Source organism: Mustelus asterias, chromosome 17 (genome assembly GCF_964213995.1).
Source record: "Mustelus asterias chromosome 17, sMusAst1.hap1.1, whole genome shotgun sequence".
NCBI lineage: Eukaryota > Metazoa > Chordata > Chondrichthyes > Carcharhiniformes > Triakidae > Mustelus > Mustelus asterias.
The window spans coordinates 87,685,130-87,705,730 of NC_135817.1; the positions used below are offsets into that span (position 1 = coordinate 87,685,130).

The 20,601-nt window shown below is 44.4% G+C and overlaps 1 protein-coding gene across 3 annotated transcripts in view; it reads right to left on the bottom strand.

Annotated features, from left to right (window-relative positions):
• gbe1b (glucan (1,4-alpha-), branching enzyme 1b) overlaps positions 1-20,601 on the bottom strand; it is a 580,146-nt gene that overhangs the window by 274,600 nt on the left and 284,945 nt on the right. For all 3 annotated transcript variants that reach the window (XM_078233069.1, XM_078233067.1, XM_078233068.1), the window contains exon 5: positions 3,272-3,407. In XM_078233069.1, coding sequence (XP_078089195.1) covers positions 3,272-3,407 — 136 coding nt within the window. The remainder of the gene's footprint in view (positions 1-3,271; positions 3,408-20,601) is intronic.

A 20,601-nucleotide genomic window follows, 5' to 3' on the forward strand; every position in this document is an offset into this window, starting at 1 on the left:
CATAGTTGGGCAATTGTTCTGGGACTGGAACAAGCAAAAGGTGGACTTGGACTGATTGGTCAATCAGACATACAGGATAGTGCTGAACATTCAAACATTCAAACCCAACACCAACAGATTAATTTTGAGCCTCCACCTTCTCACCAACTGAGCCCGTTACCTACCTTTCTTCTTCCATGCTGGGAGACATTCCTGACTGCTATAATTTTCTTAAGGCTATACCACCTTAGTCATTCTGCCATGTCATTTATTTTTAAAACTGCTCCCCTAAGGCAGAAGGAGAACACTCAAAAAACCTATGGCTCACGCATCAGCACCGACTCACTCTGTTACAATACAATCAAGCTTTTTCTTAATTTGGTCATGGGATGTGAAAGTTAGCAATTATAGTCCATCCCTAATTGCCCTTAAGAAAGTGATGATGATCAGCCATCTTAAACTGTTACATTCCAGATGGGGCAGGACACCCACAGTGCTGTTAAGATGGGAGCTCCAGGAGTTCACTCAGCGACAAGGAAGTAACGGCAATATAGTTCCATGTTAGGATAGTATGTGCTTTGGAGAGAAACTTGCAGGTGGTGGTGTTCCCATGGCTTTACTGTCCTTGTTCTTCTAGGTGGTGGAGGTCGTAGATTTGGAAAAAGCTGAAGGAGCCTTGGCAAATTTCTGCAGCAAATTTTGTAGATGTGGGATACTGTTGTCACGATGCACAAGGACGGGAGGGAGTGAATATTTACATAGAAACATAGAAGATAAGCGCAGGAGGAGGCCATTTGGCCCTTCGAGCCTGCTCCACCATTCATTAGGATCATGACTGATCATCCAACTCAATAGTCTAATCCTGCTTTCTCCCCATAACCTTTGATCCCATTCGCCCCAAGTGCTATATCCAGCCGCCTCTTGAATACATTCAATGTTTTGGCATCAACTACTTCCTGTGCTAATGAATTCCACAGGCTCACCACTCTTTGGGTGAAGAAATGTCTCCTCATCTCCGTCCAAAATGGTCTACCCCGAATCCTCAGACTGTGAGGATTGAGAAGGTGGTGGATGGGATGCCAATCAAGCGAACACGTTTGTCACGCATTGATCCATATGCCAGAGAAGCAAGCCATCGGACCATTATGATGGTTCTCTGAAAGTGATATCCAGTTAGTTCCACTCCTCATAATTCAGTTTTGTGTTTTATCCCTTCAAGTATTTATCCAATTCCTTTCTGAAAGTTGCTTTTGAATTTGTTTCCAGTAGATTCCAGATGCTTGAATTTAATTGAATGAAAATAACTCCTGCTCTCCAGCCAAGCTTTCCTTAAATCTGTATCCTCGGGTTACTAACCCTTCCCAGCTCCAGCAAAATCCTTTCATAATTTTAAACATCTCTAGTAAATCTCCCTTTAATCTTTTCTTTGCACTGAAATCAATCCCAGCTTCTCCACTTTCTCCACACAACTGAAGTTCCTCGTCCCAGCCCTCAATATAAAAAGAGATTTTAACTAATTACAGCATTGCCCTCTGCACTCAGATTCCCAACCTGTCCCCAGTGTGAAAAGCTCTGCATGGCCAACACTAAAACTGTCAAATTAACCCCAGAGCCCGAAGCTCCACCTCACTAAAGTATTGACTTGTATCTTAAAATAACATGATCATGACACAAGATTGCAGAATTTGGTGGCCTCGCTCCAAGATCACGTCGAAGCCCTGTGTGGGAAATTAATACACCTGGTCCATCAGAGTCGCGCCTTTTGAGCTGCAGGACGTATTGGGTAAACACAGTAAGAAGTTTAACAACACCAGGTTAAAGTCCAACAGGTTTATTTGGTAGCAAAAGCCACACAAGCTTTCGAGGCTCTGAGCCCCTTCTTCAGGTGAGTGGGAATTCTGTTCACAAACAGAACTTATAAGACACAGACTCAATTTACATGAATAATGGTTGGAATGCGAATACTTACAACTAATCCAGTCTTTAAGAAACAAAACAATGGGAGTGGAGAGAGCATCAAGACAGGCTAAAAAGATGTGTATTGTCTCCAGACAAGACAGCCAGTGAAACAGTGAAACGTATTGGGGGCAGAATATAAGGAGCTTTATGCCAAACCTGAACTGAACAAGGTAAAGAACCTTTTGCCTACACCTGTCCACAACTGAATTAACCTGTCTGCTCTATCTGCAGATGCTCACCTAACTACTTCATGGCACAGGGGTGACACAGTGGTTAGCGCTGCTGCCTCACAGCACCAGGGACCCGGGTTCGATTCCAGCCTTGGGTCTGTATGGAGATTGCACATTCTCCCCACGTCTGCATGGGTTTCCTCCAGGTGCTCTGGTTTCCTCCCACACTCCAAAGATGTGCAGGTTAAGTGGGTTAACCATGATCAATGCATGGGGTTATGGGATAGGGCGGGGTAGTGGGCCTAGGTAGAGTGCTCTTTCTGAGGCAGACATGATGGGCCAAATGGCCCCCGTCTGCATTGTAGGGATTCAATGATTAATATTTCTAGTTTTTTTCCGTTCCATTTTCTCTCTGCAATTGGCTATCCATCCCTACCCAGTACATAGAAAATTCTGGAAAAAATTCTACAATTTTTAGCAAAGCAAATCCATTGGGACATTTCACTTTTGAACTCATGGTTCACAATCTCCAATACTGAGGGTTTTCTGAAACTCCTGTCTGAGTCTGTTGCAGATGAACAAAGAGATTTTGCTGTGATTAATCGAAAGCTCCATTATAGATCTATATGTTACCAGCAGGATGGTTCTTAGCCATTCCTACGGCTTTCTAAAGTTCGTCAAGGGGCCTGACATTACCTAATAAAAGCAAATTACTGCAGATGCTGGAATCTGAAACCAAAAAAGAAAATGCTGGAAAATCTCAGCAGGTCTGGCAGCATCTCTAAGGAGAGAAAAGAGCTGACGCTTCGAGTCCAGAACCTTCCCAGCTCCAACTCTGACAGCGTTTTGACAAAAGGTCATCTTCCAGCGTTTTCTCTTTTGGTTACCTGACATTACCTGACGCTTCTCAGCAGGACGGCTGACAATGACAATTGCCCACTGGGGCACATGTTTAATTCTGTACTTATTAAACCCAAGCCTATGCTTCTAACAACGGGTGATGATGGCAACAGCTTACGAGGATTTAACTTATCTGCAGGCTTCAAAAACCCATGGCTACCCCACCTTCTCCTCTGGTTCCCTTTGATCCCATCCCTTTTAAAGTTTTATCTGACCTCTGAATCCAGTAAAAGATTATGACACAACAATCAGCGATAGCTTACCAAGGTTCTTAATTCTGAGCAGAATATTTTGTGTGAAGTTCTTGTAAGAAGCAATCTTTCCCTCGGGTGATGCAATTCCAACATGCGCTTCATAGATTCTTACACTCTTTGGTCTCGGGGGGAGAGGGTGCTTACGCTGCAAACAAACAAAATCAGTTTCTTTTTCAGTTACAGCTCTGATACTCAAGCTTTGTAAATCACCCAAGCAGAAAGGAGTTTAACCGCTTGCCCTGCCTCCACAGCACATTATACTGAAAACACAACATTGTATGCCATGGTGTGTGAAGTGATGCATTTTGGAAAGATGAGGAGAGGAAACACAAATTAAATTATACAATTTTAAAGGAGGCAGAGAAACAGAGACACCTAGGGGATTCATCTGCACAGATGGACTTCAACCCAGATAAAGGCGTAGTGGTCCATTTTGGCAGGTCGAATGGGATGAAGGAGTACAATATAAAGGGAAAGACTCTTAGTACGGTAGAGGATCAGAAGGACCTTGGGGTCTGGGTCCATAGGACTCTAAAATCGGCCCCGCAGGTGGAGGTGGTGGTTAAGAAGGCTTATGGTGTGCTGGCCTTTATCAATCGAGGGATTGAGTTTAGGAGTCCGGGGATAATGATGCAGCTATATAAGACCCTCGTCATACCCCACTTGGAGTACTGTGCTCAGTTCTGGTCGCCTCATTACAGGAAGGATGTGGAAAAGATTGAAAGGGTGCAGAGGAGATTTACAAGGATGTTGCCTGGATTGAGTCGCATGCCTTATGAGGATAGACTGAGGGAGCTCGGTCTTTTCTCCTTGGAGAGACGTAGGATGAGAGGAGACCTAATGGAGGTATATAAGATGTTGAGAGGCATAGATCGGGTGGACTCTCAGGGGCTTTTTCCCAGGGTGGAAATGGCTGCTACGAGAGGACACAGGTTTAAGGTGCTGGGGGGTAGGTACAGGGGAAATGTTAGGGGGAAGGTTTTCACACAGAGGGTGGTGGGCGAGTGGAATCGGCTGCCGTCAGTGGTGGTGGAGGCAAACTCACTAGGGTCTTTTAAGAGACTCCTGGATGAGTCCATGGGACTTAATATGATGGAGGGTTATAGGTAGGCCTAGAAGGTAGGGATATGTTCGGCACAATTTGTGGGGCCAAAGGGCCTGTTTTGTGCTGTCGTTTTCTATGTTTCTAAGTCCGCCATGGTGGGATGTGAACACGGGTCCTCAGAGCATTAGCCCTGGGGGTCTCTGGATTTCTAGGCCAGCGTCTCCTCCAATTGTGAGGAAACCACCGTATTCTCAGACTGTGTTTCTAATTTAGGAGAAGGGCGGCCATGTGACCTGTTCTGTAGTCTGCCTAACAACAGGCCTGGGTGACGTCGCTGTTAAAGGTCTAAGGAGGGAGAGGTTGGTTTGCTGCAGAGAAGGCGCATGGTAGCAATACCTTCGTTTATGCAGTTAGACTGTTCATCTCCAAAGTCTGAGGAAGGCATTAAGAATATGGGTTCCAACAATTATAAATTAAACTCTTGATTTACTACCAAGATGAAAGAGTTGAGTTCGAGAATAGCTAATCAGCTATTTTACCTGGATACAAGGCCTATGTGGTTCACACTCCCATGAAGATGGGCTTTGAGGGGGACAAAGGTTTTTAAGATATCCCTGAAATCCCTGACACTGTATCTGCCAGAATCCAGGAGAGAGCAAGCAACTAGGGGTTGGTGATGCACCATGCAGGAACAGTGGGGAGCGATTGTGCTCAGATTGAAAAGGCCAGATCTGCTTTGAAATGAGCCTGGAAGATTCACCTAGCTTGTGCGAGAGGAACAATTGCCAGGAAAAGCCCTCATGGTGAAAGACAGCTCTGGCATTAAGATCTTACAGGCTGGGAAAGTAAAGGCACTGAAGTAAACCATCAGGACCTGGCGTAGGTTTGTGTAAGTAGGCTTGTTGCTTGTGGCAAAAGTAAAAGGGAAAAGTTCTGTTTGGCAATTCAAAGTATAAATCGCATACAAGAGTTTTAGTGTTTTTAATCTGTTACAGTAAAAGTCTTAAAACATGAAATCTTGTCATGTTACCCTTTCACTGGAAGTTAGAATTTATTTTTTAGTTATTGATCTCTACAGGAATTGTAACAGCTATTTTTAAAAGGCATATGGGATCTTTGACTTTATTAATGGAGGAATATGGTAGAAAAGTTATAGTGAAGCTTTATAAATCACTAGGTAATGACCAGCTATAGTATTAATTTCAATTCTGGGCACCATACTCGAGGAAGGATCTCAAGGCCATGAGAGATTTACTGGAATGAGACCAGATACAAGGGACTTTGGTCAATCCTTGAAAACGTACAACACAGACGGAAGCCATTCATCCCATCAAGTCTGAACCAGTCGAAAATTCCCCATACACTCTTATTTAACCTTCCAGCTCTTGGTGCTTAGCCCTGTAGGTTAAAGCAGCTCAAGTACATTTGCAAGTACTTTTTAATTGGGCTGTGGGTTTTTGCCTCTACCAACCTTTCAGGTAGTTCCCTCCAGGCCCTCATCAACCACTGGCTCAGAAAACTTCTCTTCAACTCCCCTCTAATCTTTCGGCAAATAAGTGAAGCTAGTCATTATACGATACATTGCCCACGGCAATTCTTTTACCCATCAGAGCTGACCTTCCAGGTTTGAATTTAAACAAAAGCTTTAGGAAGGATCCAAGGTTGACAATTAGAGGTTCCCTCATGCATTCTCCATGGCAAGTACCTCTACCTACCATATTCCACTTACCAACCGACTGCCTCTTCTCACGCACTTAAATTGTTGTTCCCTGAGAGATTTGGTATTCCTGCGAACCAGTCTTGATGAGTGCAAGACAAAAGGCCCCAACAGCATGTTTTTTTTCAGCAATAATTATACACCAAATGTTACTGTGCTGCTTTATTGCGGGGTTTGTTTTTGTTGGCATCTGGGGTCACGCTAGTTTTAAAATGGGGTCACATTGCAAAACCATCTGGGAAGCACTACCCCTAATATTTCTTCTCTCACCCTGTTTACAGCATCTGATATTTCACACAGCTCTTTAACTGCAATGTGGAGTGAATGGGGAATCTGCAATGGTTGTTCTCCGTAGAACAACGTAATTAAGAGGAGATTTGAGTGTTCAAAATCATAAATCACAATTTCGATAGAATTAAAAAGGATTAACTGTTTCCAGTGGCAGGAAGGTCAGTAACCAGTGGACACAGATTTAAGGTGACTGGGGAAAGAACCTGAAGCGACAGGGAAGCTTTTTCTTATGCAGCGAGTTGTTGTGAACTAGAATGCACTGCCTGAAGGGATGGTGGAAGCAGATTCAGCAACACTTAACAAGAAACTGTATAAATACTTTTTTAAAAATTTGCTGGGCTACAGGTAAAGAGCAGGGAAGTGGGACTAATTGGATAGCTGTTTCAAAAAGCTGGCACCATGCGTCGAATAGCCTCCTTCTGTTCTCTACTGTTCACTGATTCGAAGTCCCCTCACAGTTAAGTGCTGCAGTGTGTGGAGGTGTCGTACCAAAGCCAAGCATAGGCTAGAAAGATAGAACAAAATAACAAGAAAGGAGCTTGACTGGGTAAACTACCGTACTGGGAGCAGCCTGGAAATAAGTCATCAGCACGTGCCTAGGCAATGGAATGCATCAAATATATCAGAGGAAAAATGCAATTCAAGTAGAACCTTCAAATACACAAGATTTATATTTATATGATAAAAATATGTGCTCGCTTACAGAAGATTCAGATTGCCATATTTTGGTGAATTTAATACCGAGAAAAGGAATTATTCTTCCAATTGGGAACTATAACTTCAATGGCCAACTCACACACAATGACAAAGGATGCACAGAGATTACAGTGCAGAAAGAGGCCATTCAGCCCATCGTGTTTGTGCCAACCAACCAAAGGGAAAAATAAACCAGCTGCTCATCTTAATCCCATTTTCCAGCCTTGCAGGTTACAGCACTTCAGATCCAAGTACCTTTTACATAAGTTGAGCATTTCAGCCACAATCACCAACTTAGGCAGTGAATTCGAGACACCCACCACTCTCTGGGTGAAAAAGTGTTTCCTCATGTCTCCTCTCATCCTTCTAACAATCAACTTAAATCTACGCCTCCCTGGTAATTGGCCCCTTAGCTAGGGGGAAACAAGTCTCCCCTGTCTATCCTATTTAGGCCCCTCATAATTTTGTACACCTCAATTAGGTCACGACTTGGCCTACTCTGTTCTAAGGAAAGCAACGCCAGCCTATCCAATCTCTCCTCATAGCTGCAATTTTCAAACCCTGGCAACATTCTTGTAAATCTCCTCTACATTCTCTCCAGAGCGATTATACCCTTCCTGTAATGTGACTATTTTTGGAATTTTGTACACAAAATTCCAGCTGTGGCCTCAGCAGTGTTTTATACAGTTCCGGTATTACATCCATCCTTTTGTATTCAACACTTTGTCTAATAAAGGAAAGCACTCCAGATGCTTTCTGAACACCTTGACCACCTGTCCTGCCACCTTCCGGGACCTGTGGACATGCACTCCAAGGTTTTTCACCTCCTCAACCCCTCTCAATATCTTGTTGTTTATTGAGTATCCCCTTGCGCTGTTTGCCCTCATTACCTCACATTTTTCTGGATTGAATTCCATTTGCCTTTTCTGCCCATTCAACCAAACCATTGATATCATTCTGGAGACAACAGCTATCCTTGTCCATATCAACTGGATGGCCAATTTTTGTGTCACCTGCAAATTTCCCAATCATGCGACCACATTTAAGTGTAATGTATACATGGGCACCAACTCTGAGCCCTGTGGAACACCAGTGGAAACCATTTTCCATTCGCAAAAACATCCATTGACCATTGCCCTTTGTTTCCTGTCACTGGATCCAACTTTCCTTGTATCCCATTTGATCTCACTTTTCTGAACCAGTCTGCCATGTGGGACCTTGTTAAGTGACTTACAAAAACCCATGTAGACAATATCAACTGCAATACCTTCATCAATCCTCCTTGTCTCTTCCTCAAATAACTCTACTGAATTAGTAAGACATGATCCTGCTGACTATTCCTGTCAATCTCTGTCTAAGTGATGGTTTATCCTGTCTCTCAGAATTGTTTCCAATAATTTGCCCACCACTGAAGTCAGACTGGTCGGCTGAATAGTTTTCTGGTCTACCCCTTGCACCATTTTTAAATAACGGTACACCATTCGCAGACCTTCAATCCCCTGGTACTTCGCGCCTGCACCTAATGAGGATTGGGAAAAGATCCTCAGAGCAGTCATTATTTCCTTCAACAGCCTGGGATAGAATCCATCCAGCCCGGGTGATTTTTCCATCTTCAAGGATATCAGTTCCTCCAGTACTTACTCTCTCTCTCTCTCTCTGTTTATTTTATCTGATATTTCACATTCCTCCTCTTCAACTAGAATGGCTACATCATCTCTCTCCTTAATGAAAACAATGTACTCATTGAGAAAGGCCAAGGACGGACATGTGGACAGGACAGCAGGGTGGTGTGTTGAAGTGGCAAGCGGCAGGAAGGTCTGGGTCCTGCTTGTGGACGGACCAAAGGTGTTCAGCAAAGCGGTCACCCGATCTGCGTTTGGTCTCTTTGATGGAGGGTAGGCCGCATTGGGAGCAGCGATTGCAATAGACCAGATTGAAGGACGTGCACTTGAAGCACTGCTTCACCTGAAAGGGGTGTTTAGGACCTGGGAAGGGAGGAGATAAAGGGGCAGGTATTGCACCTTCTACGATTGCAATGGGAAAATGCCATGGGCAGGGGGTGAGGTATTGGTGTGATGGAGGAGTGGACCAGGGTGTCCCGGAGAGAACAGTCCCTGCAGAATGCTGATCGCGGGGGGAGGGGAAGATGTGTTGAGTGGTGGCATCATGCTGGAGTTGGTGGAAATGGCGGAGGATGATCCTTTGAACGTAGAGACTGGTGGGGTGAAAAGTGAGGACAAGGGGGACCCTATCCTGGTTCTGGGAGAGTGGGGAGGGACTGAGAGCAGTGGGGGATGGGTTGGACATGGAAGTTGGATGACTTTACCCTGTCCAAATGACACTGAAGCATCTCTGCATCCTCCTCACAGCTCACCCTCCCACCCAGCTTTGTATCATCTGCAAATTTTCCCTCTTCCAAATCATTAATATATAATGGCAACAGTTGGGGTTCTAGCGAACCCCATAGTCACTGACTGCTAGTCAGAAAAAGACCCATTTATGCCAACTCTTTGCTTCCTATCTGCTAACCAGCTTTCTATACTATGGTCACCATCTCCAAAATGGTCCCCCACTGCTTCTTCATCCAATTGTCCAGCATTGCCCAAGGCTAAATCGAGAATTGTGCCCTCTCTCATTGGGCTGGCAAATAAGTTCTTTTCAATTAAGTTCAAGAATGTTGTGCTTTCTCTGTCCTTCACACTGTTCGCATCCCAATTGATATTAGGCTAGTTCAAGTCCCAACAATTACTGACGTATTGTTTTTGCACGAAGAAATCTGTCCCCATATTTACTCTTCCAACTCCCTTCCACTGTCTGGGTGTCTATAGTCCAGTCCGAGCAATGTGACTGCTCCTTTTTTAATCCTGAGCTCAACACACATGACCTCATTTGATGCTTCATTTACTATACCATCCCTCCTCACAGCTGTAATTGATTCTCTAACCAATAATGCTTCGCTCCCACTTTTTTTATCCCCCTCCCTATCCTGCCTGAAAACTCCATATCCAGGGGTGTTCAGCTGCCAAGTTCCCATTATGGCAGTGACATCATGCTGCCATTTCCCTCTCTGTGCCATTGGTGCATCAGCTTTATTTACTGGGGATAGGGCAGGGGTTGGGACTGAGTAAGATGTTCTCTCAGAGAGCTGGTGCAGACTCGATTGTCTGAACAGCCTCCTTCTGCACTGTGGGGATTCTATGGCTCTATGCTGCTTGCATTTACATATATACCTTTTAACACAATTAAATTCCTGCGCTGCTTCTGGCTTCAGGGTCACTCGTTAATTCTGCATCTCACATTTTCTGCTCTGAATTTGCCTTCAGGTGAGCATCTCCTATCAATCTAGTTTAAGGTATAAACCATCCAGCTTGTTGAGGTCTCACTTTCCCAATGCCTCAGAACTCTGGTGCCCTCCTCCTTACACCATCTTTCCAGCCACGTGTTTAATTGCTCAATTCTCCAATTTCTATCACTGGGACTGGGAGTAATCTTGAGCGTACTGCTGTACAGGTCCTGTTTTTCCATCTTCATCCCAGCTGCCTAAAGTCTGCTTTCAGGATCTCATCCCCTTTGCGACCTAGGTCACTGGTGCCAGCGTGGACCACAACCTCTGGTTGATCACCCACCCCCATGAGAATGTCCTGCAGCTGCTCTGTGACATATTTGATTCTGGCACCAGGGAGGCGACATACCATCCTGCAATTAAGTCAATGGCCACAAAGACATCTGTCTGCTCCTCCATCGCCATTGCTCTTCCCTTCTTCATTCCCCACCCCCCGCCTCTATACAGCAGAGCCACCTGTGGTGCAAAGAACTTTAACTTTATTTTACTTTGGTTTACTTATGCAACTTTACCTGATCTCAACTTGACTTTATTCCCCTCGTGCATGTGTTTCTTATTGAAACATAAATAGCCCCTTACTTAAAAAGATGTTTTTCAAATTCTCAGCTACTTGAAGACGCTTCCAAACAGCAATTTCTCCCCAACCAATGAACTTATATTTCTCTTGTGATGTTAGGTGCTGACTGCCTGCCTCAGTGTCCTCTGATTCTGCTTTAGGTTCTACTAACTGCCTGCCTCGGTGTCCTCCTCTCTCTCTCCTCTAGGGGGTCACTGTCCCAGTGGCCTCCTCACACTCTCCTCTAGGTGCTGACTGTCTGTCCCAGTGTCCCCCTCTCACACTCTCCTCTAGGGGCTCACTGTCCCAGTGGCCTCCTCACACTCTCCTCTAGGTGCTGACTGTCCTAGTGTCCTCCTCTCACACTCTCCTCTAGGTGCTGTCTGTCCCAGTGTCCCCCTCTCACACTCTCCTCTAGGTGCTGTCTGTCCCAGTGTCCTCCTCTCACACTCTCCTCGAGGTGCTGTCTGTCCCAGTGTCCCCCCTCTCACACTCCCCTCTAGGGGCTCACTGTCCCAGTGTCCCCCCTCTCTCACTCTCCTCTAGGTACTGACTGTCTGTCCCAGTGTCCTCCTCTCACACTCTCCTCTAGGGGCTCACTGTCCCAGTGTCCCCCCTCTCTCACTCTCCTCTAGGTACTGACTGTCCCAGTGTTCCCCCTCTCACACTCCCCTCTAGGGGCTCACTGTCCCAGTGTCCCCCCTCTCTCACTCTCCTCTAGGTACTGACTGTCTGTCCCAGTGTCCTCCTCTCACACTCTCCTCTAGGTGCTGTCTGTCCCAGTGCCCTCCTCTCACACTCCCCTCTAGGGGCTCACTGTCCCAGTGTCCCCTCTCTCTCACTCTCCTCTAGGTACTGACTGTCTATCCCAGTGTCCTCCTCTCACACTCTCCTCTAGGTACTGACTGTCTGTCCCAGTGCCCTCCTCTCACACTCTCCTCCAGATACTGTTGACCACCTGTCCCAGTGAACGTCCCATTAAATATGCTTCAGTCCCATTCTCGGAGTATACTTTAACTTTCATTTTCTACTCCAGCCATCCCTTGTGGATTATCTCCATGGATCTTTCAATTCCTGCCCCAAACTGACAGCCATAGCACAGTTAGTAGCACTTGACTGAGTCAGAAAGTTCTCCATTCGGGTCCCACTGCAGAGACCCGAACACAAAATCTAGGTTGACATTTGCAGTGCAGTACTGGAGGAGTGCTGCACTGTCGAAAGCTTTCCTGTCAGAGAGGCTGTACCAAGGGATGTAAATATTGGAAGTGGAGTTTTTTCAGAAAGAGATGAAAAGAACCCATAACAGTATTGAAAGGAGAGCAGTGGTGTTCTCCCTGGTGTCTTTGGACAATATTTATACCTCAACAAACATTATTAAGAAGAATATCTGGTCATGATTGCATTTCTGTTTGTGGGGTCTTGCTGTGCATGAATCGGTCACCACGTTTGCTAAATTATTACAGCGACTACAAAAAAAACTGGCTTTAGTTACAGGGATCCCAAGCTCGTAAAAGAGTTAACAAATGCGTGGTCCACCTTTGTTTTCCTTCAAATTAACAGCAGTTTCATGCTATGAATTGGACTGCGATAAGCCAAACTTATTTCACACGACAGCCAGACACAGATGACTTTGACTCTCGCATGGGGAGATGTTGGAATAGCGACAGTGTCACTGGTCTGGTAATCCAGAGGCCCAGACTAATGTTCTGGGTTCAAATCCCATCATGATAGCTGATAGAATATAAATTCAATCCTCATTGAAAAGCTAGTCTCAGTGATGGTGACCACAAAAACGACCAATTGTTAAAAACCCATCGTCTGCCTTGAGGGAGGGAAATCTGTCATCATTACCTGGTCTGGCCTACATGTGACTCCAGACTTACAGTAATGTGGTTGACGTTTTATTGCCCCCTGAAATGCCCCGGCAAGCCGAGGGCAGTTAGAGATGGGCAACATATGCTGGCCTTGCCGGCATACCCACATCCCATGAAAGACTAGATAAAGCCGGATTCCAATTGTTGCCGGTGAAGAGGCAGTGCACCAAACAGCACCATTTATATTCAACTCTTACCTCGTCTGCCACTTTACAGGGAATCTCATTACTTTAGGTTTTATTATTTTTTGCCTGTATATCTGCCAGTGCAACAAAAAAATTAAGTGCAGCTTTGCAGATTTAATTCATTTACGAAAAAAAAGAGGCGCCGCTGTGAAAGAGACAAAGACCAACGGGGATGTTTCAATTCCTTTTTAGATGTAAGTCATGTCTTCCCTCTCACCAAATGAGAGAGTGAACATGAATTACTTTAAAAAGGAAGCCTAATTACAGAAGACAACAGTTGGAGAGAACTACTATTGTCATTGAGGTGCTGTGACTAAATCCAACCAGTGAATCTGTGCTCATAGCTCAGAGAGAATTGGGTACACTTTAGATTTTTAATAACCATTAATATTTTTGTAGTGCTCTTAAACCACAGGAGTCACATTACACACAAGCGTACAAGCACACGGGCTACATGCCAAAGAAAGTCCCTTTTATATTAGTGGCCTCAGGAGACCAAGTTTAATATAAAAAAAGAGAAGCTGCGGGTATAACACAAGCAGTGTTCAATGTATTTCTGTCAAGGGAAGGACAGAGATTCTTGAGTTTTAATTTTTAATGCAGCATTTCAATTTCCAAAAGTCCTTTACAAGCTGCATTCTGCCGACAATTTATTTATTTCAATAAATCCACAAAAATATTGCGGATGCTGGAAATCTGAAATAAAAACGGGAAATGCCGAATAAACCCAGCTGATCTGGCAGGCTCTGTGGAGACAGAAAGAGAGTTAACGATTCGATCCCATATGACTCTTCTTCAGAGATTTATTTGTACAGCTTGTAATTATTAGAGACTGCAGAAAAGTACACAGTTTGTATCTGAATTGTGTTGGGTGCTATCTACATAGGAGTGCCCAGTCTAAGAATATTTGGAATATCTGCATGTCAAACACTTTCCCTGTAAACCCTGACAATTTTCTATATTCATTGCAGTGTTAATGTAAGCCTACTTGTGACACTACTAAATAAAACTTTAAACTATATTCCTGTTATAGAATTGTTACAATACAGAAAGTGGCCATTTGGCCCGTTGTGTATGTGATGCACCCTCTGCCATCACTATGCATAGGTACAGCAAATGGAAACTCACTGAGCTGTAATTACATCCGATTCCCAGCGTAACGGACACACCACCATCAAATTAAGGATGGGGCAATTGCACCATGACAGACTGATATAAAGGGACAAGGGCAGCAAGTGCGTGGGAAAACCATCACTTCCAGCTTTCCCTCCAAGCCACCCTGACTTACAACTATATAGGAGCATAACAACTGGGAGCAAGAGTAGGCCATCTGGCCCCTCGAGCCTGCTCCGCCATTCAATAAGATCATTTTTGTGGACTCAGCTCCACTTACCCACCCGCTCACCATAACCCTTAATTCCTTTACTGTTCAAAAATCTATCTATCCTTGCCTTAAAAACATTCAATGAGGTAGCGTCAACTGCTTCACAGGGCAGGGAATTCCACAGATTCACAACCCTTTGTGTGAGGAAGTTCCTCCTCAACTCAGTCCTAAATCTGCTTCCCCTTATTTTGAGGGCATGCCCCCTAGTTCTAGTTTCACCCGCCAGTGGAAACAACTTCCCTGCTTCTATCTTATCTATTCCCTTCATAATCCTACATGTTTCTATAAGATCTCCCCTCATTCTTCTGAATTCCAATGAGTATAGCCCCAGTCTACTCAGTCTCTCCTCATAAGCCAACCCTCTCAACTCCAGAATCAACCTACTGAATCTCCTCTGTACCCCCTCCAGTGCCAGTAAATCCTTTCTCAAGTAACGAGACCAAAACTGTACAGAGTACTCCAGGTGTGGCCTCACCAACACCTTATACAGCTGCAACATAACCTCGCTGTTTTTAAACTCCATCCCTCTAGCAATGAAGGACAAAATTCCATTTGCCTTCTTAATTACCTGCTGCACCTGCAAACAAACTCCTTGAGATTCCTGCACAAGGACACCCAGGTCCCTCTGCACAGCAGCATGCTGCAATTTTTTACCATTTAAATAATAGTCCATTTTGCTGTTATTCCTACCAAAATGGATGACCTCACATTTACCAACATTATACTCCATCTGCCAGACCCTCGCCCACTCACTTAGATTATCTATATCCCTTTGCAGATTTTCAGCATCCTCTGCACACTTTGCTCTGCCACCCATCTTAGTGTCATCTGCAAATTTTGACACACTACACTTGGTCCCCAACTCCAAATCATCTATGTAAATCGTAAACAATTGCGGTCCCAACACTGATCTCTGAGGCACACCACTAGTCACTGATCGCCAACCAGAAAAACACCCATCACCCCCACTCTGTGCTTTCTGTTAGTAAACCAATCCTCTATCCATGCTAATACATTACCGTTACACCGTGCACCTTTATCTTATGTAGCAGTCTTTGGTGCAGCACCTTATCAAATGCCTTCTGGAAATCCAGATACACCACATGTTCTCGGGTCACTGTCTGTGTGGAGTTTGCACATTCTCCTCGTGTCTGCGTGGGTTTCCTCCGGGTGCTCCGGTTTCCTCCCACAGTCCAAAGATGTGTGGGTTAGGTTGATTGGCCAGGTTAAAAATTGCCCCTTAGAGTCCTGGGATGTGTAGGTTAGAGGGATTAGCGGGTAAATATGTGGGGGTAGGGCCTGGGTGGGATTGTGGTCGGTGCAGACTCGATGGGCCGAATGGCCTCCTTCTGTACTGTAGGGTTTCTATGATTTCTATGATTTCTAATTCCACCAAATTAGTCAAACATGACCTTCCCTTCATGAACCCATGCTGCGTCTTACCAATGGGACAATTTATATCCAGATGTCTCACTATTTCTTCCTGGATGATAGATTCAAGCATTTTCCCTACTACAGAAGTCAAGCTAACCGGCCTATAGTTACCCGTCTTTTGTCTACCTCCTTTTTTAAACAGCAGCGTCACATTTGCTGTTTTCCAATCTGCGGGAACCACCCCAGAGTCCAGCGAATTTTGGTAAATTACCACTAGTGCATTTGCTATTTCTCCCGCCATCTCTTTTAGTACCCTGGGATGCATTCCATCAGGACCAGGAGACTTGTCTACTGTTAGCCCCATTAATTTGCCCAACACTACCTCTTTCATGATGATGGTATCATTTTTCCTTCATTGCCACTGGGTCAAAACACCTGGAACACACTTCCTAACAGAACTGAGAGTGTACCTACGCCACACAGTGGTTCAAGAAAGTGGCTCAATAACACCTTCTCAGGAACAACAAGGAATGAGCAATAAATGCTGGCATTGCCAGTGATTCCCACATCCTGGCATGAATTCATCAGAAGACAGTTTCCATTACAAATCCACGCACTAGAATCAATAGGAACATACAGAATGAACGTAAACTTTAAGATTGGTATTGAAAAAAGCCAGTGCGTCCACATCTAATTCTATTGACTCTTGTTCACACGAAAATCACAGTTTATCTCAGAGGGATAAATATTTGGCCCAGGGGCGAACTCAGCTGTCCATCATCCTTTAGCCAAATTCACCCCTTCATCCACATGCCATTCACAGCAAGTCGACAGCAAGCTTTACATCTTCACCTGCTGTCTTCTTGCTATAACTCACCTACTATTTATTTCTACCCTTCCTGGCAGCACTGTGAGTGTACCAACATGACTTAGACTGTTAGTTGCACGATAGTAAAGAACTGGAGCATTTCTGAAAAAAGAGACACGTTGTTGAAGCTTTTGGTCCTGTATTCATCAGGACATCTCGCCAGATAAAGCAATAGTGAAGGGAACAACAATTTATACTGCATGAGAGGAGGGTGCTGATTGATAGAGGCATGGCCATGGAGAGTGCACCAAAGAACAGTTAACTGCAAAGCTTTAGTTCAAATTCAAACCAGTCAGGTTATCGGTGATTGGTGAAGGTATTGGCCATGGGGACACAATCAGGGAATGGCCGTCGCCCAAGCTGTTGCTTAGTTGGAAAATGTGCAATGTGTGGACAAGCTCCTTCCATCTGCAAATGATAGGATTCTGTGTGTCAATACATGTAGCTTCTTCTTAGACAGCACAGTGGTTAGCACTGCTATCCCCGACACCAGGGACCCAGGTTCAATTCCAACGTTGGGTGACTGTGTGGCGTTTGCAAATTCTCCCAGTTGGTTTCCTTCGGGTGCTCAGTTTCCTCCCACAATCCAAAGATGTACAGGTTAGGTGCACTGGCAATGCTAAATTGCTCCTTACTGTCCCATGATGTGTAGATTAGGGGGATTACTGGGATAAACATGTGGGGTTATGGGGATAGGGCCTGGTTGGGATGCTCTGTTGGGAGAGTTGGAGCAGACTCTATGGGCCGAATGCTCTCCTTATGCATTGTAGGGTTTCTATTATTCTAGAGATTCGATGATTTAAGCTGGATCGGCCTGACTGATGATCTTAAATTAGTTTCTAATATGTTCAACATTGGACCTGACTCTACGATTGGACAACACTTGCTACACATAGAAAATATAGAAAAATAGAAGACGATCCGACCCTTTGAGCCTGCTCTAACATTCATTTTGATCATTGAATTCAATATCCTGATCCCTCCTTCCCCCCATATTCCTTGATCCCTTTAGACCTTAGAGTTAATTTCTTCTTGAAATCAGACAACGTTTTGGCCTCAACTACATTCTGTGGTAGTGAATTCTACACAGTCACCACCCGCTGGTTGAAGAAATTTCTCCTCACCTCAGTTCTAAAAGGTTTACCCCTTATCCTCAAAATATGACCCCTGGTTCTGGACTCCCCACCATTGGGAACATTCTTTCTGAATCTACCTTGCCTAACCTTGTTAGAATTTTATAAGTTACTATGAGATCCCCTCTCACTCTTCTAAACATGATGTGGAGATGCTGGCGTTGGACTGGGGTGGGCACAGTAAGAAGTCTCACAACACCAGGTTAAAATCCAACAGGTTTATTTAGAATAACAAGCTTTCAGAGTGCTGCTCCTTCATCAGGTGACTCACCTGATGAAGGAGCAGTGCTCCAAAAGCTCGTGATTCCAAATAAAACTGTTGGACTTTTACTTGGTGTTGTGAGACTTCTTACTGCACTCTTCTAAACACCAGGGTCGGCACGGTGGCACAGTGGTTAGCACTGCTGCATCACAGCTCCAGGGACCTGGGCTCAATTCCCGGCTTGGGTCACTGTCTGTGTGGAGTTTGCACATTCTCCTCGTGTCTGCGTGGGTTTCCTCCGGGTGCTCCGGTTTCCTCCCACAGTCCAAAGATGTGCGGGTTAAGTTGATTGGCCATGCTAAAATTGCCCCTTAGTGTCCTGAGATGTGTAGGTTAGAGGGATTAGTGGATAAATATGTAGGGATATGGGGGTAGGGCCTGGGTGGGATTGTGGTCGGTGCAGACTCAATGAGCCGAATGGCCTCTTTCTGTACTGTAGGGATTCTATGATTCTATGATAATCCTAATCGATTTAATCTCTCCTCATATGACAGACGTTCCATCCCAGGAATCAGCCTGGTAAACCTTCGCTGTACAGCAAAACATCCCTATCCCCATATTCAAATCCTCTCGCTATGAAGGCCAAGATACCATTTTCCTTCTTTGCTGCCTGCTGTACCTGCGCGCTTACTTTCAGCGACTGATGCACAAAGACACCAAAGTCTCACTGAGTATCCACCTCTCTTAATTTATACACACTCATGTAACAATCTGTTTTCCTACTATTGCTACCAAAGTGGATAATCTCACATTTATCCACATTATACTGTATCTCCCATGCAGATGCCCACACACTCAGCCTGTCCAAATCACACCGAAGCATCTCTGCATCCTCCCCACAGCTCACCCTCCCACCCAACTTTGTATCAAATTTGGAGATAATACATTCAGCTCCCTCTTCCAAATCATTAATATATAATGTGAGCAGTTGGGGTCCTAGCACAGATCCCTGCGGAACCCCACTAGTCACTGAGTGCCAATCAGAAAAAGACCCATTTATGCCAACTCTTTGCTTCCTAACTGCTAACCGCCTCAAGACATTTGCAATCCCATTTGCTTTAATTTTACATAGGTAGTCTGTTACGTGAGACCTTGTTGAAAGCCTTCTGAAAGTCTAAATAAACCACATCCACTGGTTCTCCTCAGTCAACTCTACTAGTTACATCCTCAAAGATTTCCAATAGATGCATCAAGCATGATTTCCCCTTTGTAAATCCATGCTGACTTTGTCTGATTATACCACTGCCTTCCAAATGCTGAGTTATGAAATCCTTGATAAGAGACTTGAGCAACTTCCCCAGTACTGATGTTAGGCTCACTGATCTACAATTCCCTGTTTTCTCTCTACCTCCCTTTTTGAATAGCGGGTTTACATTAGCTACCCTCCAATCCGTAAGAACTATCCCAGAGTCCAAAGAACTTTGGAAAATAGCCACCAATGGATCGACTATTTCCAGGGCCACTTCCTTAAGTGCTCTGGGATGAAGATTATCAGGACCTGGATAATTATTCACCTTCAATCCCATCAATTTCCCCAAAACCATTTCTCTACTAATGCTGATTTCCTTCAGCTCCTCACAAACATGTTACTCATGACGGCCAGATGGATTTTTTCAAACAAATTAGTCAAAATTAATTATGGACTCTATGCAAGCGCGTATAAGTGATTAAATAAAATGCAGATTAGTGCAAGAACACCGTGTAAAGCATTATTCCTGCTTCCATGACAAAATTACTGTAGCCATTTGACATTTCTGTCAACCATTGCTTTAAGGCTGAATACTGGAAGATTTGGGACAGTTGGATGTCCACAGAACTTAGCTTTCAAGTTGATCATTGTTAATGAACCAGATTTGGATTTGCCTAAAAAAAAAATGTTGTATGCTGTTACTCGCTACAAATGGCTGTGGTGGCAAAATCAATCCAGATTGGTCTTTTAGGTTTGAGCTGGTTTACTGTGAGAAACTTCATCAGTGCTACTAACCTACAAGAAGCTCGCTACCCAAAGTATCCCAGCTGTCTCTATTTCTAGGACAATCAATGTCACATGTTTAACTGGCAATTCCTTTCATAAGATATTTGCAACACACTGGGTAAGGTATTTGCAACACAGTGGATAAGGTATTTGCAACACACTGGATAAGGTATTTGCAACACACTGGATAACGCATTTGCAACACACTGGATAACGCATTTGCAACACACTGGATAACGCATTTGCAACACACTGGATAACGCATTTGCAACACACTGGATAACGCATTTGCAACACACTGGATAACGCATTTGCAACACACTGGATAACGCATTTGCAACACACTGGATAAGGCATTTGCAACACACTGGATAAGGTATTTGCAACATACTGGATAAAGTATTTGCAACACACTGGATAAGGTACTTGCAACACACTGGATAAGGTATTTGCAACATACTGGATAAGGTATTTGCAACACACTGGATAAGGTATTTGCAACATACTGGATAAGGTATTTGCAACACACTGGATAAGGTATTTGCAACACACTGGATAAGGGACTTGCAACACACTGGATAAGGTACTTGCAATACACTGTGATTAATAGTACATTGACATCTGCTTTTATCTTTT